This window comes from Haliotis rufescens, unplaced genomic scaffold, assembly GCF_023055435.1.
Source record: "Haliotis rufescens isolate VD_foot unplaced genomic scaffold, xgHalRufe1.0.p SCAF_4, whole genome shotgun sequence".
Classification (NCBI taxonomy): Eukaryota; Metazoa; Mollusca; class Gastropoda; order Lepetellida; family Haliotidae; genus Haliotis; species Haliotis rufescens.
The window spans coordinates 34,911,507-34,928,275 of record NW_025964112.1 but is presented as its reverse complement, the minus strand read 5'-3'; the positions used below and the strand labels follow the sequence as shown (position 1 = coordinate 34,928,275).

The 16,769-nt window shown below is 38.4% G+C and overlaps 1 protein-coding gene across 1 annotated transcript; it reads left to right on the top strand.

The window, feature by feature from the left end:
- Positions 1-326: 326 nt before the first annotated feature.
- LOC124149859 (probable Bax inhibitor 1) lies at positions 327-15,581 on the top strand. The gene is made up of 9 exons (XM_046521678.2): positions 327-464; positions 8,287-8,395; positions 9,457-9,577; positions 10,114-10,162; positions 10,913-11,013; positions 11,393-11,472; positions 11,682-11,782; positions 12,900-12,969; positions 14,091-15,581. The coding sequence occupies exons 1-9, from the start codon at positions 412-414 to the stop codon at positions 14,118-14,120; spliced, it is 714 nt and encodes a 237-aa protein (XP_046377634.1). The 5' UTR covers positions 327-411; the 3' UTR covers positions 14,121-15,581.
- The last annotated feature ends 1,188 nt before the right edge of the window (positions 15,582-16,769 follow it).

The following is a 16,769-nucleotide window of genomic DNA, read 5'->3' as shown; positions in this document are numbered from 1 at the left end:
ACATAGGAACTTGGGGGAAAACATCCTTAAAGATATATTGCTGAAGTTTCTTGTAAAGTTATAGCAGGGACTATTTGATATTATATGTAGTATAGACTTTCTCCTTGGTGATAGCAAGACACTTAAAATCTCTATCTTCCTTACAGTAATGTTGGTGAGCCTGAAACTGACCTCAGTCGAAACAACATATTCATTATATATTTCGGATTGATTTTAAATCCAGATTGTTCGCTATTATACAACAGGACTCTGCCATACGTATCACCTGTTCTGATGCAAGAAGTAAATGCGTCAACGTCCATTATTTATCAAATGGCCTCCTGACACGTTAGACCTGTGACACACCCTCAGGGGGAAATAACTCTCTATTATATGAAGCCCCGCTAGAGGGAGTTGATCAAACAAGCAAAAATGGCGACCAGGAACGAATTTCTTCCATCTCATCTCTTCAAATTTGACCATTTGTAAGTATTATTTTACATTTTGACTTTTGGAATGGTTCGCTGATTAGATAAAACATCATAGCTCGCAATGGACATCTTATCATAGCACGTCATTTACAAATTGAACTATTAATGTGGAACAATCAGACGAGGTCAGACAAATTCACACTTGGTTTCCTGAACAGTCTGGAAGGAAAAGTAGGTAGATATTGGTGAACTTGTACTTGTAGCCAACTTGAACGATCTTGCTTCCTTTTGAACGATTTTTGGTATCAATAATAAAATAGCTACAATATTATGGTAATCAGCTGGTAATTACGTATTAGCACCCGGCGATGTGAGATTATTTCACACTGCACTGGCAAGACGTTGAGGAGCGAAAGTAGGGATGTCCGTTTCATCATACGTGTTTCTATATTTAATCCAATGTTTTTTTAGAACATGAACAACCATTGGTACAGATTTCTGGTTTTGTTAAGGTTATTCCCGTGGGCAAGTCAAAATATTATCTAGGTAATCAGTGTAGATAAGTTTAGCCAGACAGCTGGACTGGCAAATCTAAAAAAATTTGACAGTCCAGGCAAGCCTTTAGCATGTTTAGGAATAGGCTATTTCCTTCAGTCTCCATCCAAAATATTTCAGAGCCCAGATATTAGCTGTGTAAACCAGTAAACAACAGTAACAATTATTACCATGTTGGTTGATTGTTTGTTATTTCTGATCAATTTAGTTTCTGGTTACTGTCTAAAATTATGAATAAAATCAACAGACGAAGAAATACCTACATGCGTTGCCTTGTTCTTTCACTAGATGAGGTTACACCATACATGTACATGATGTACTCAAATCAAACATTTATACTTTATTTTTAATTTCTATTTTGTTGTCTTTTCAACGTCAAGAGTCACTAAAAGAGATAGTTCACATACTTTTCCGTTATCGATTTCCTGTGATTAGCATAGATTACCTGAGCACAGATTTCATTGGTCAAAATTGACTTTTCTTGGAAACGATGAAATATTCCTAACTTTAGAAAGATTACAGAAGCCGGTCATATGTCACAAATTGCAGTTCTAGTGAAATATGCTTATTACCTACAACTGATTTCGTCTCATAAGAAATATTTCTCATTCCGTATCTAACAATCACAATACACTAAAATTTAGCATTGTTAAGTCATACCTTGGAGAACATTTATTTCTGGTGACACTTGGATGGTCAAATGACCATTTCTTGATAATTTTATTTGATACAGCCTTGTCGGGGGGAGACGAGTCGATCAGGCATCATCGTGTTACCGTTAATATTGAACCCGTCCATTACAGTCAAGTTAACAATAGATGCACAACTGTCAACATGATCAGTCACATGACATTACAGACAGGAAGTATGTTTGATTAAATGTGCATAAGCATGATACGTGAAAAAGTAAGTTTTGAGGTATGTTTTCTTTACATATTGAATAAATCTTACTTCATGTAGCTTAATTCCTAATACAACTTCAGCGGCAAGTTGTGTACACTTTGGTGTCTTCAGCATGTTCAGTGGGCCTGAGGCATCCATCTTGATTTCGTCATTAAGTGTGTGGTTGCGTATTCTTTAGGGGCTCGAAAACATGTCACAAGGAGATATGAGTTTTCTAAGGTCTGTGTCACAAATTTATCAACATCAAACGTATTCATTTCTTACATTCTTAGTGTTCGATAAATGGCTCCATTGTTACCATGTCCTTTTTAGAAACTTTTTCATCATGAGAAAGCAAGAGACATCCGTATTGCCAGCTAGCAAGTGATGACCAATCACCACAACACACAAAACACTGTGCTCTCATATTGGCAGCTTATTTCTAAAGAAACAAGAAAACTTTTACAAAGTGTCTACGCCAGTCTTATTAGGCTTACGAGACACTGACGGTAAACTTCATTATTTCCAAATGCATGTATAGACATGCTGAAAATAAAAATAAAATAAAATATTGATAAGTATTAAATACAATGATAAAATAAAATAACTTGTACAAAGTACATTCAAGTCTCGTTAATCCGACACTGGTTAATCCGACCATCAGCTTTATCCGACACTAATCAGTGCCGATTAAATCAGTGCTATTTAGACCTGTTAATCTGAGAGCCTTGCACTCTGACACACCTAATTTGCATTGAATTACCGAAATCACATTAATCTGACACAGTGATCAGCGTACTCCATGGTCATCTGCCCGCGAGTACACAGCCCATGTTTTGATGCGGGGGAGTCGGCTGGTAGCTGCATATTACAACGGCTGCAGAAATAAACATGCTTATCAATAAACAATGCTTTAACTAAAGAAAACAAGATTAATCACATGCTTAGATTACCTCATTCTCATTAAAATCAGATACAAGTTCTCGCGGTTATCTCCCAAAACCCCTACATCCCATTTCCCCTACAACCCAGTTCCCCTACAATTAGTTAAAACAACACGCGGCATTTACCTGTCTGGTATTATGAACTCACCTAAAGGAGAGATTAAGGTCTGGAGTAGAGGTAGTAGAAATGAAAGGGGTAGAGCTTTAGGGGACTAGGGGAATTTCTTTTCTTTTTTTAAATAATGTAAGTGTAATGAAAGATGCCTATATGATGAGAAGACAATTTTAAAAAATTACAAAAATAACAATAGGAAGAAACAATTATTACACTGAGATGGACGATTTACAGTTGAGATGGCTAGGTTTAGTATATAGATACTTGAATCTGACTAACATGACATCAACATGTCTGGGCTTCGCTATGTTGAGTTTGTTATGTCACAGAGAGGAAAGCCCCAAGTCCTTTTTGATGGTTATCTTCACACTAAAAACGTCGAGAGACTGACTTGCGTACACTGGTAGTGTGTCAAGTCCACATGTAGAGGAAGACTCACGACAGTAGGAACCGTGATAAGGAATGCTACAGAGGACACGTGGGTTGACGCAACGGACACCACACCACATGTACCGAGAGCTGTCGCCTTCAACGACTACATCGTCACTACCTGGGTCGACCACGGAGCACGATTCCCCCTACCACTGTGGAACCATCACGGTGCAACAGGTCCCAGGACGAACAACAACCTGGAAGGCTTTCATAACCGACTCAACCGAGGTCTCCCTCACCGACATCCCAACATCTACCGATTTGTGGAGGTAGTCAGGAAGGTGGAACAGGCAGAACGAGCTAAGGTTTTACAGCTCGACTTTGGAGCAGCTCCAAGAGGCAGGAAGAGAGTGTACAGAGAGGTGGAGAACCGTCTTGAATAGACGAGTTGAATAGAGAGGTGAAATCCCCAATGCAGTTTCTAGATACGGTTGGCCATTTCCTCAGGCTCGAATAAAGAGTGAATTGAACATTTGAGATGAAATTTATTATAATGTATTATGAATTTTGAAAAATGAACATTTTGTTATAATGTATTATGAATTTTGAAAAATGAACATTTTATTATAATGTATTATGAATTTAAAAAATGAACATTTTATTATAATGTATTATGAATTTTGAAAAATGAACATTTTATTATAATGTATTATGAATTTTGAAAAATGAACATTTTATTATAATGTATTATGAATTTAAAAAATGAACATTTTATTATAATGTATTATGAATTTTGAAAAATGAACATTTTATTATAATGTATTATGAAATTTGAATAATATCGTAATTGTAATTTAATATTTATCTCAATCTGTTCGTGTTTCTTGGGTTGTTCCATTGTATGAAATAGGTAATAGACTAGGGATTAGCAGTGCCATGGACTGTGAACTTTGTTGTCTTAAGCTGTAGGGGAAATGGGATGTAGGGGTTTTGGGAGGTTACCGTTCTCGCTATCACCGAGGGCATCCCATTACAGGTCATGTCAGAGCAATCTTTTGCAAACTATGGCCGACCAATGAAATGATTAACAGGAAGTCAAAGTTAGCCACTAAGAAAGCAGCTTTCTTAAGCTTTGCGGTTCCAGTTTCAAACTGGCAATTTCCATTCCAGACTCTTCTTTTTGCAAAGTATTTTTAATAAGTTATACAGTCCGTAACCATGGTAACAGTTGTTTTGTGTTAAGCTTTAGAGCTTGCATGATTGGAAAACATATTTCGCTAACAATGTAATATAACATTATGAATATTTCTATATTTTATTACGTGTTTGTATCGTTACCCAAGGTGTAGTTGTCTGATTTTCGATCATGAATGTTGATACTACTTAATTTCGTTTATCCGACATACTCGTTAATCTGACATAATCACATGCAACCATGTCAGATTAATGGGACTTGACTGTGCTGGCACCTGCTAAACATCTCATGTGCAGTGCAAGCAAGTAAATTAACATTGTTAGATTCTGACGACATGAGTTTAGTAAATATAAGGCTTTCCTCTGATTTAATAACTAATTGAGATAAACATGATAAAAGAGCAAATGTCATTGTACATGTTGTAAAATATTCACTCTAAGGGGAAATGGGAAATGCTTTCTAGATAGTTACAGAAAGGACACAGTGTCTCAAACATGACCAATAAACAATGTGTATTTGATGACAACTGTTACTGGTGTGGTTTAGTGGATAGAGCATCTGCCCGGAAAGCAAAAGGTCTGGGTTTGATTCTCGTCCACGTGTCATACCAAAAGATGTTAAAAGATGGTACTAATCAGTGATAGAAACTACAGTTTTAGCCAACTAGACCTTTTAATGATATCATATAGCAAAACCCTTAAAAAGGGCACATTTCTACTAGTCCTTAGGATACCTTTACCATTGGGCTTTTTATCTAGGACTTAAGGACTAGTGCCAATTTCAAACACTTTACTTCTTGTTACCCTGCCTGGCCCTCGGCACTTGGCATTCAGGGCAAGGACTGATCGGCTCTGGGTCAGTATTCTGCGTCTGAGTTGGGTATTCATGTCAAATTTCAGCATGGTATCTCAGTGAGCTAGCAGTAGATAGAATCGATGTGCAATGATCTTGAACATGACGTTAAACCCTCACCTGTGACTGGTGGCCTGCTGTCCCTGCTGATCCGGGTGAACAGTGCTCATTGATCGTGACAATGTTTTTGCAAATTGTGGGGTGACTACAACATCCTGCAATACAAAATCTGCAACATAATACTCGACCATATCATTGGATGTGCATGTTTTAGTAGTTGAATAGTCTGTCATTCAGACCCTGAAACAAATATATTCAAAATGGCCCATGTAAGTCTATAATAGTGGGCAAGTATAGAATACTGCAGTATGAAAATGAAGAGAGTATCTGGGCTCCTTTTTATTATATTTTATTAAGACAATTTAACAACCTTTTTCCTATAAGAAAACACCAAAGTAATAAATGTGGAAGATTGAATCTAATCAAAGGGGAATTTCTGAAGAAAACTGCCTGATTATTAAAAAGTGTTAGAAAGTACTTGTTTATAAAATCCGTATTTAGAAAATCTGAGATTATGCGAGTCTGTGCCTTAAACAACATGATCTGCAAGATAAATTTGTCTTTAAAATATAGACTTGTGAAGATCCGGGGTCAAATAGGTCTTCAGCAACCCATGCTTGCCATAAAAGGGGACCATGCTTGTCGTAAGAGACGACTAACGGGATCGGGTGGTCAGGCTCGCTGACTTTGGTTGATGCATGCATGTCATCAATCCCAATTGCATGGATCGATGCTCATGATATCAATCATTGGTTTGTCTGGTCCCTACTCGATTATTTACAGACTGTCGTCATATAGCTGGATTATTGCTGAGTGCAGTTTTAAACAACAAACAAACAAGATGTATATATATATATTTATTCATAACAACAATTAGAAGTTATATTTTCTGCCATGTCTACTGCTTCAAGCATGACAAGCCCGAACAAAAATGTACTGGCTAGGTAGGGATTACATGTGTAGAGATCCTCATAGTGAAAATGCAATATAGTAATAGCAGTTGTGGGGAATACAAAACACTTCTCATATAGCTCAAATGATTTCTCTAACTCATGTAACAATTCTTGGAACCTGTACAATCATGGCATTCTAAGTCTTCAGTCTTGTGTTATCATTTGCTGATTAGAATTTTAAGTTCAAAGGTAGGGCTACTCATATCAATGTCATGAAACAGTTTAGACTAGGGATCGACATTTCTAGTCATGCAAGTGAGTGAATATTTCACCTAATTAACATGTATTTATCAACAGGATTGTGTTTATGAATATGATTAACTTGAAAATATGTTTGCTCAGTCACAATGAAAAGTCACAAAGGTAATGAAAAATGTAAAAACATGGTAAGTTTTAATGCCAGAGAACATCTCAGAGTTTACAAGTAGATAATGTGCAATGGAAATTCATCAGCAAGATGGTAAAACAGGTTGCATTAGCTTGATTATTGTTGAACATCAGGAAATTGTTGATCTAAATACCCATCTTTGTTATCAACATGGATGCTTTGTCAAAACAATAGTCTTGATTGCTCAGAAATGTGACATTGTCTTTGACATGTTTAAGGGTCACCTACCCTCTTTACAACAGTAAACATTTTGCTAACCTGAATTTAATTAGCAGCATGATCAGATTATCAAGTGACAAGACATTCTGGGCTGTTAATTTGGTTTATACAGTTAACATGGTTAATTGATGCAGTTATCTCATTATTTACACCAGCATAGCCAGTGAAAACTTGTCACAAACAGACAATATTCATTTACGAGTTCCCAGTTACTGTAATCAAACAATGAACTAGGGTCTGCTTGTGTTGATTCCACCCACTTTCACCTGCAGACATTCAGGCGTGGACGGTGTTTATCAGAACTAGTATTGGAAATACATAGGAGTGTTTCTGACAAGTGCCCTTAGTCAGCAATATTGATAGTTACTTTCTGATGCTGCTGTCAAGTGATGACAGTGTTAACAATGAAGTAGGAAAGGTGAGGGGTCCTTGTCATGACCCTAATGGTAAACATTACCGGTAAAGATTGAACATTTTTATGGGGTCCCAAGAAGGAATCAGAGAAGGGTCATAAAAATTATGTTACAGTGGCCAGGGAAAGGTTTGTGAAAAAAATTAACTACATTTGGACATGATGGAGAGGCATGATCAAAACAGTTTTTGTTGTTGAAAATATTTCTTGTTAAGCTTTTTGGGGATTGGTACTTTAAGGGGGAAAAGGACACATATTTGGGATATACGGTATTTGCAAAAATGGCCAAACTTGTGGAGAAATCTTTATACATTGTGAGTATGATTGGTTGATAATATACATGTATGACTCAATCCCCCTAAAACATGTGTCCCTAACCCTAATAATACTGAATTAAATTCCTACACTGATGTTCATGATATTGTAATCTGGGCTCGATTTAGCTATTTAAAATATGCACCAGTGCAACCTATTTTTGAAAAAAGGCATTCTAATATTTATGTCTACATGCATTAAGTGCATGTCAATTGTTTTCAAATGTGTGTCTAACCCTTATATGTTCACACAACATCGACCTTTGAACACATTCAGTACCTCTAAGCTTGTCAATAAGCCACTGTGATGTGTAATTGTCTTGCCTTCTTGTGCTTGATGTAGTCCAAACGTGGTACTTCAAGTTTTTGTGCATGTTTCAACTTTGATAAATTTATGAGTACAGAGCGCAACCTGTTTTTCTTCTTCTGGTGCAACATGGTTTTCATGTTAACATGCACCTGGTGCAAGTTAAATCAAGTCCCTTAGTTGAGCCCTGAGTAATACATGTATCATGATGATAATGTTGTTGTAGTATATGATGCTATCCAGGATGCACTGATGTGTGTTTTCATCCTGACTTGTGTGTTGCTCATATTGATGGTGCTGTGTTTCAGGGAGGGCTATGTCCAGACACATCTCAAGAATGTTTACAGTAGCCTGGCCATCGGGATGATCTCGGCGGCTGTCGGAGCCTATGTCCACCTGTTTACAGGCCTCATGCAGGTATGCAGTTTCCAGTGTTATTATTCCAGATACAGCATATGGTACTTTATACAACCTGTAATTTGGCTGTATATTATGTATATGTATTATATATGTATGTATATTCTTTATGCATTTGCTTATTCAGTGTTCATTCTAGAGTGTGCTATCACAGCTTTGTCATGTTTCCATTATATTTATGCTGCAAGAATTATCACTTGCATACAGCTTTTTAGTTCATGGTTTCTAGTTCATTGGAGACCTCTGAAGGTCCGGATTAGAATAGGTCATCAGCAACCCATGCATGTTGTAAAAGGCGACTACGCTTGCCATGAGAGGCGACTAACGGGATCGGGTGGTCAGGCTTGCTGACTTGGTTGATCCATATCCATAGACCGATGCTGATGATATGAATCACTGGATTGTCTGGTCCAGACTCAGTAATTTTAAGACCGCCCGTCATATAGCTGGAATATTGCTGAGTGTGGCGTTAGACAACAAACAAAAATTCATTCGAGTCTTGTATCATAAACATAACATGTACTTGTAACACAAACTTCAGTCAAAATGCTCTTCTTTCCACAGTGTTTACATCAGAAATAATTATTGAACTTGTGACGTGTTGCGAGTATCAAGCTTCATCCCATTAAAGGGACACCCTGATCCCCCTTTCTGATAATGACTCTACCTTTCTGTCATTGGCAAGCCCAAAAGGCTCTGCGCTTTTGGATATTATATCTGATGAACTCTGCTTATCATTCTTTTCGTAAGTAGTTGGAGCAGAATAGATATTAAACAATTTCCATGCTGAGCCCAGCGACAGGGTAAGATTGGAATGATTAGGTCCCAGCATTATATTATTTGTGAAATGGGGACTAAACTGAATCTGATGCAATATGTCTGAAATGTTCAAAACTAAGGGATGTCCTGTGGTTCTTCAGACTTGATGCTATAGTATTTGAATAAAGACCACCTGGGGCCCCGGAATCTTTAACTTTTAACATGGGGTTTACAAGGACCCTTGTGTTCCGTGCTTGATTGGGAAGACTGATGTCTGTTCATGGCTGTGTTTCCCCCGACAGGCTGGCCTGATGACAATGCTGGGCTCCATTGGTCTGATGCTGTGGCTGGCCTTCACCAAACATGAGAAAGGGAACCAGGGCAAGAGGCTGGCCATTTTCTCGGGCTTTACCTTCTGCAGTGGTAATATTTAAACTTCAGTTTATCTATTTTCAATCATTGTGAAATTTTAGATCTGATGATCCATTTGTTTTGTCAGTGTTGACACATCGACTATTAACCCTTCTGTGATTGCCAATCATTGTTTGTTCTTTTTTATATTGTTATCCACTCCACACCCATGCTCGTGAATCTCACCAAAGTTTTAAACCTGCATCACTTCAGGATTCCTCTACATTAAGCTGACATGCTGTGATATAACTGAAATACTCTTTTAAGCATGTTAAGCCAAACTTACTCACTTACTCTTTTGGATATGCCAGTAATGGAATTCTGGGCCAAATATTGCAATATTGCTGACTGAGACTCACTATTTGTATTATTGTCAGGCTCTTGTACACTTTCTATAGTGATTCACACCCTTCATCATGTTCAGCCACTCATGTTGTGTGAAGCTAAGACAAAACCTACTCTGTTCAGAGAGGAAGCCATATGCTGATAAATATAATGAGTGTCTTCACATTTCAAGTATTATATAAAAGGAATGTTGTTCCCGTCAGGTATGTCCCTGGGTCCTCTCCTGGACATGGTCATTGCTCTGGAGCCAAGGTAAGTTGGCCATGTGGCTGGAGCACTAGACATGATAATGTAATTGTCATTGGCTTACTGCACTTCTGCCTTCCTTCTGTCTATGATGTATGATGTACAGTCCATCCCTGTGGCCATTCTACATTCCACTTTGTTGATGTCATGTAGCTGGAATATTGCTGACTGCAGTGTTCGAAATAAGATGTTTGGCAGATGACTCATGTTGCCTGCCCATCTTCAAAGTTACCGGCCTGCATTCATACATTATGTACGAGGAGTTATGATAAAACTGAATACGTAAGTAGTCTCAAAGTTATCTGCCAGACAGTCGGGCAGGTGGAGGAAAACTTTATGCAGCCAGACAGAAAAGTTATCAAGCATACATACATGTCAAGCCATTGGTATCAGGCACCACAGTGGTATTTGGATGTAAGAGTGGGTTCTGCCCTGAAACACTTGTTGACCTATGCAGATGAAGACATGACAGTTCCCATACTAAACATGCTAAATGTATTAAGTTCAAGAGGATGTGATTATTTGGATCACTTTAAATAAAAAACTGCATGCATGACTATACCCATAAACCTGCTGCTACCTTATGTAGTCCAGTGAAAGAAGTCAGATGTACTCAGTGTGTGAACAGATTGTTGTGTGAACAAGTAAGGGTTGGTCAGATTGCCCTTTTCAATAATAGTTTGCTCTGGTGCATGTTTTATGTAATTAAGTTGAACTCTGGCAGTTGTATGTTCATGCCATCTTTCTCCCCCTCAGCATCATACCGACTGCTCTGATGGGAACGTTCGTCGTGTTCATCAGTTTCTCCCTGGCCTCGCTCTACAGTGCCCGGGACAGGACATTCCTCTACATGGGAGGTGAGCACACTGTTTTCTCAAATGAATTTTGGATGTTAAAAGTAGAAGCAGTGCTTCAGATTTCAAAGGGCCTTGGTCTTCTTTGAGTGAAATGGATGCCTTGACTCTGTTAATTCTTGGCCCTCATTCCACACACTGCAATCTCTTTGTGAAATGGGAACCAAAGTATACACATCTAAGCCTTTCTAATATAATAATGTTTTGAGATGCATTTGATTTTTAGTCTTATGTTAACAATATTTATATGTAAGGCTGTTTGAGGTAAGCCCCCCAGTATCCTGGATGGCTGAAGCATCTGAGGAATCACCTGTTGATAAACAGTCTTATTTATTTCGGTACAGGCCAATGATGTTATTTATGAATGTCCGTGGTCTTCCAGGATTCCTGATGTCTGCCCTGTCCTGGATGTTGATGCTGGGTTTTGCTAACATCTTCTTTGGCTCCACCCTGCTGTACGAGGTAGGTGGGAGAAGCTGCTGTGCAATATACATGTCAACACTTAAGGAATGTACAAATGTCATGTTGGATTTACAAGATGTCATGTTGGTATTTACAAAATATTATTTGCAATATTATTAATTTAAGTAACCTGTTAGACAAAACAATTGATAATAGCGGTATTTGTATACATTCCTATCATGCCTATATATGTTACTGTTTGTCTTCAGATAAATCTGTACGTTGGCCTGGCCATCTTCTGTGCCTTCATCCTGTACGACACACAGCTCATCATTGAGAAGCGTCGCCGTGGAGATGATGACTACATCTGGTCAGTTGCCATGTTCTTTAAAGGAAACCACAAAGATTGAAATCAAAAGACTTGATCGCAAGATATTATTGGAACTTTGTGAGAACAGAACCGACTCCCATGGGCACCCTAATTAGGCCCTTAGTTACCTTTGCTTGTAAAGTTGTTGAAAGATGAGACCAGATTGGATCATGTGGTCATACTCTGTGACTTGCTTGCTGATATGTACTCATACTGTAGTAGGGTGTGGAGTCACCCCACAGCTGACATCCTTACTCGGTCGCCTTGCTCACAGGGTTAACCTCTTTTGTCATGTGCACATGGCACCTCAGATCAGGAGGTCCGTGGTTCGAATCACATCGAGATTTTGGCTGCTATCAACCACTGTTTGGACTTGATTAGTAACTGGCCAAAATGACTTAGCTAAAATATTTCAAGTTAACCAAATCATTTTAGCTGATCTGGTACTGCTAGCATGAAGAACACAAGCTGAGACTTTTCGCTGGCTTCACCAGTTGTGTTGCTGTGGGCCATGAAGCTCCAGACATTACTGAACTGCCTCATCAGAAAAAAGTTTATCTATAGCATGCCATCTTCGACTGCTCCAGTGTATTCTGTCCCCATTTTATTATGATAAATACCCTGAATCCATTAGCCATCAATACTTTGTATTTGAAGTGACGTCACAAACTCAGCACAGGATTTTTCTCACTCTTGGGTTTAATATGGATGGCTAATTTTAGCAGTGTGTCTTTCTAATTCAAAAAGAAAATGTGGTAGCAAAGGAGTACAGAATATTGTATGTCATACAATGGAGATATATAATTCATTGGCTAAACCATTTCTGGTGTCCCCCGCCGTGATATTGCTGGAATATTGCTAAAAGCGGCGAAAACCAAACTCACTCACTCAGTCATTGGATAATCAAAAATGTTTCTGTTTCATATTCTAGTGTCGTTTTTTTAAATTCCTATTTCAAATAAATTGCTATATTCTTCTGGTTTAAGACTTATACTTTACAGGTATTCCAGTCATGTTGCAGGAGTATTGCCCGATGTTGTTACAAACTGAAAGATGTTAATGTTATGATCACACATCCAACTGGTCATATGTCATGTTCATCCTTGTATAATTGCAGGCACAGTGTTGATCTGTTCTTGGACTTCATCCAGGTTTTCCGCAGGCTCCTTATCATCCTCTCCAAAAAGGTGAGTAGACATTTACAGGAATCCACATCAGTAGCCACCATACCCTTCTTTCATGTCCTACTGAACCACAATGAGAGGTGCACAGTTTGTGGTCCATTTATATCAGGGATAGGATGTGTTCTTCCCATAACTCCCTGGTAGGGGCAGGTCCCTGATGGTGATGGCATTTAATGGTGTATTCTCTGAACTTACATGTTGACTCTCAGCTCCCTGGGGAGCAGACAACCCCAGCAGCCTGTGGGCACTAAAAGTTCTACAGGGTACACATTCAGTGCTGGGTGAACATAGACATATTTTGAATACAGTCACATGTCGACAGGGGCACCACATGTGTTGCAATTTGCTTCAGTATGGGGCAGGATTGAAGCCCTAGAGACTCAAGGTGCCACCCTTCCACTCGCCACAACTGACATTGCTTAACTTCACCTGATTTGTGACCTGTACACAGGACCATGTGCATGTCCCTTAGGCACACCAGAAACCTATGATTGTGGGTTCAAATCAATAATGTTTCTTGGTTTGTCAGCACCATTACCCATGCTCATTGGTTTCAGCGAAGTTGTAAACTTCTGAGACCTGCACCACTTCTGCCTTTCTGCCAACATTAAGCGGACATGCAGTGATACACTGGAATACTGTTCAAAGCAGCGTTAAGACACAACTCACTCACTATGATCGGTTGGGATTCCGGGGCCGATATTCCGCACTGTTTGTTGACAACTAAAATGAGGAACATATGGTCACAAGGTGTGACAGTGCTGATTGTTATATTAACCTAGCTCATTTAATCAAACACTGACCCGTGAAGATCCTGGGTAGAATTGGTCTTCAGCAACCCATGCTTGCCGTAAGAGGCGACTAACGGGATCGGGTGGTTAGGTTTGCTGACTTGGTTGATGCATGTCATCATATTTCAATTGTGTTAATCGATGCTCATGATGTCCATCACTGGATTGTCTGGTCCCGACTCGATTATTTACAGGCTGCGGTCATATAGCTGGAATATTGCTGAGTGCGGCGTTGAAACGTGACACAAGGGAGTTATCTCTGAAGTCCATGTTGTATGGCAATTAGTTTTCAGATAACCCCGCACCAAGCTAATTATTGCTCTTCGTTTTCAGGAGGGAAATAAGAAGAAGGAGAGGAACTAATTTCGGTGAGGGAAGAGACAGAATCACATCTTTCATGTTAAATGTGGAGGTTCTTGAAAGGAACACACCTATTTGTTTTTGTTTTTTATTATTCTATTTCTCTTTTCAAAATAGTAAAATAGTTTATTGAAGAAAAAACTAAGAAGAAGAAACTATTCATCAGAAGAAATATTATCAGGAACAATATTTGAAGGTACATTTCAAAAGATAACTCTTTTACATACAAAAAAGAAGCCATATTTCAAACAGAAATAAGCATGGTTATGAGAAGTGATGAGTGATATGACTGAAAGTGCTTTTGAGACAAACCACCATTGAGAAGTGTGCCTTTGAATTATTTGTAACATTTACTCAAGTCTTGTGATTCATGTATTCTTCGTCTGAGAAAGCAGCTTTCAAATGCTGTATCTTTTCCAAGTACCCTCAAAGTAGATGTTGGCATGCCCTTATTGTCATGTAATATTGCACTTTGATTGCAGCTGGATTGTATCACTGGATAATGATATTATTTTTTGTGACACCACTAAGGCAACTCTTGTCCAACCCGTTTGTGTCTTTGAATCATCTTGTCCAAGGGTAATGGAGTACAGGATATGTACATGTTGCAATAATATTAACCCCATCTTGATCATGGAGATTTGAATGTTGTTGCCAACCTAATTTCACTGGGAAGTGGGAAAGTGATAGTATCTGCTTTTCACATGGTACACGTCATGCTTGTTAATGTTTTGTATCCAATTTGGACGCTCAGTATATGTCAAAGTGACACAAAGAAGAAAATCTTACTCAAGTTACCAAGCTGTAATTTAGATATGTATTCTAGTTGTCCTACATTTTCGTTCCACGCTGTTCTTTTTAAGTAAACGATGTTGGTTCACTTCTTTCCTGTTTTTGATGGTGTTCCTTACTGAATTTCCCCCCGAAATCTGTTAGTTCATTATTTACATCCCCCTCAGTTTGATGCGATCGGTATTTAGGGGGTTTTTTAATTCAATTTTTTTTTTTAAATCTAGATGTTGCAGCCTGTTGTGAATATTTTTTGGGTGTTCCCAATTTGTTGTTTGCAATTATATTATATATATATATATAATGTCAGTTACCTTGGCTAGCTTCACTGATGTGTTTAATCAGTTTTAGTACTATATAGATTTGTGTTAAAGCATCATTGTATGTAAGCAAATAACCAGTTATTAGGAAGCTGACATTTTTGGATGATGAATAAGTTTGCAAGATGTCTGAAACATCACTTTCAAGCTAAAGATGACTGAGCAAGTTGTAAATTCTTTATTGAAGCGAATGATTGTTATTATATATTAAATTGTGATCAGTTTGTATGTTTTTGTGTCATAATAGAGAGTAGTCAGCATGCCTGAACTGTTCCATTGTCCCAAGTTTGTAACCTTGTGTTGTTACTCTCATTGTATGTGTGAAATTTGAACCAATAAACTTTATTCTATCGTATGAATTTGGGGATGTTGTGATACAATAAATTCAGTGGTATGGTCGTGAGAGTCTCTGCCTGGAGAGCAGAAGGTCTGGGATTCGACTCCCGGACGTGTCATACCAAAAGAGGTTACAAGATGGTACTCTGCATAAGGGGCTAAGACAATGACTGATTGGTCAACTGTGTCATAGTATCTCAGTGGCCTAACCAAAATGTATTTAGAAGATTTCAGTTAACAAAACAGAGGTTTGAGACTTGTCTACACAAGCAGTAAAGAGTAGTTGACCATTTTTGTCCTATGTTCCTCTTGTATAAGACCTGCAGATAGGATACTGAATACTCTATGCACAGTATTGGCATGCCCCGAACACATTTGTGTACTGTTATACAGATGTATGCTTTGCAGACAAGTTGTTAGTTTGTGGACATAAGATGGAAGGTGTCTGGGTTAGAATTCCTGATACCCAGCAGGTAGCCAACAACCTCTCCTGGTCGTTTGGTTTGGGTGATCAGACACAAGTGACTTGGTATATTGCGTGTCATCATACCACAACTGTATGGATTGTTGCTCATGACATCAATCACTGGATTGTCTGCTCCAGACTTATTTACAGACCACCATGTAGCTGGAATATTGCTACATGAGTGGTCATTAAACAACAAACCAAATATGATATAGTTAGAACGTGCTGTTACAGGATTGTGAAGATAAGAGTAAATATTAGTGCTAGATGTAGGCCTGAATGTTCTTATCAATTTCAGGAGCTGTCATCGATCATTAATTGATTGTAATCAGTTTAAATCTCATCAGGGGCACAATTTGCCAAGTCGTCTATGGCTGGGTTTCTGGCCGGATTGTTTCTAGGTTTGTCAGCACCATTCCCCTACTGGTGGATTTCTCCAAAGTGGTAAACCTTTAAGACCAGTACCACATCTGGCTTTCCTCCCACATCAAGCTGACACGCCCTGATAAAACTGAAATACTGTTCAAAGTGGCGTAAAAACTCAACTCACTTTTATTGTCATCATTGTTACATAACAATTAAGTGAGGTTTGACATCCGCTCACAAGTGAGGTAAGCCTGACATGAGGACGGAGCAAAATTGAAGAGATTAAGTATGCATCAAGCAATATCAACACCCACCCGTGAAAGAAAGTTGATTTCAGGCGTTAGATCTTCTTATGGTAATTGAAGTAACAATGAT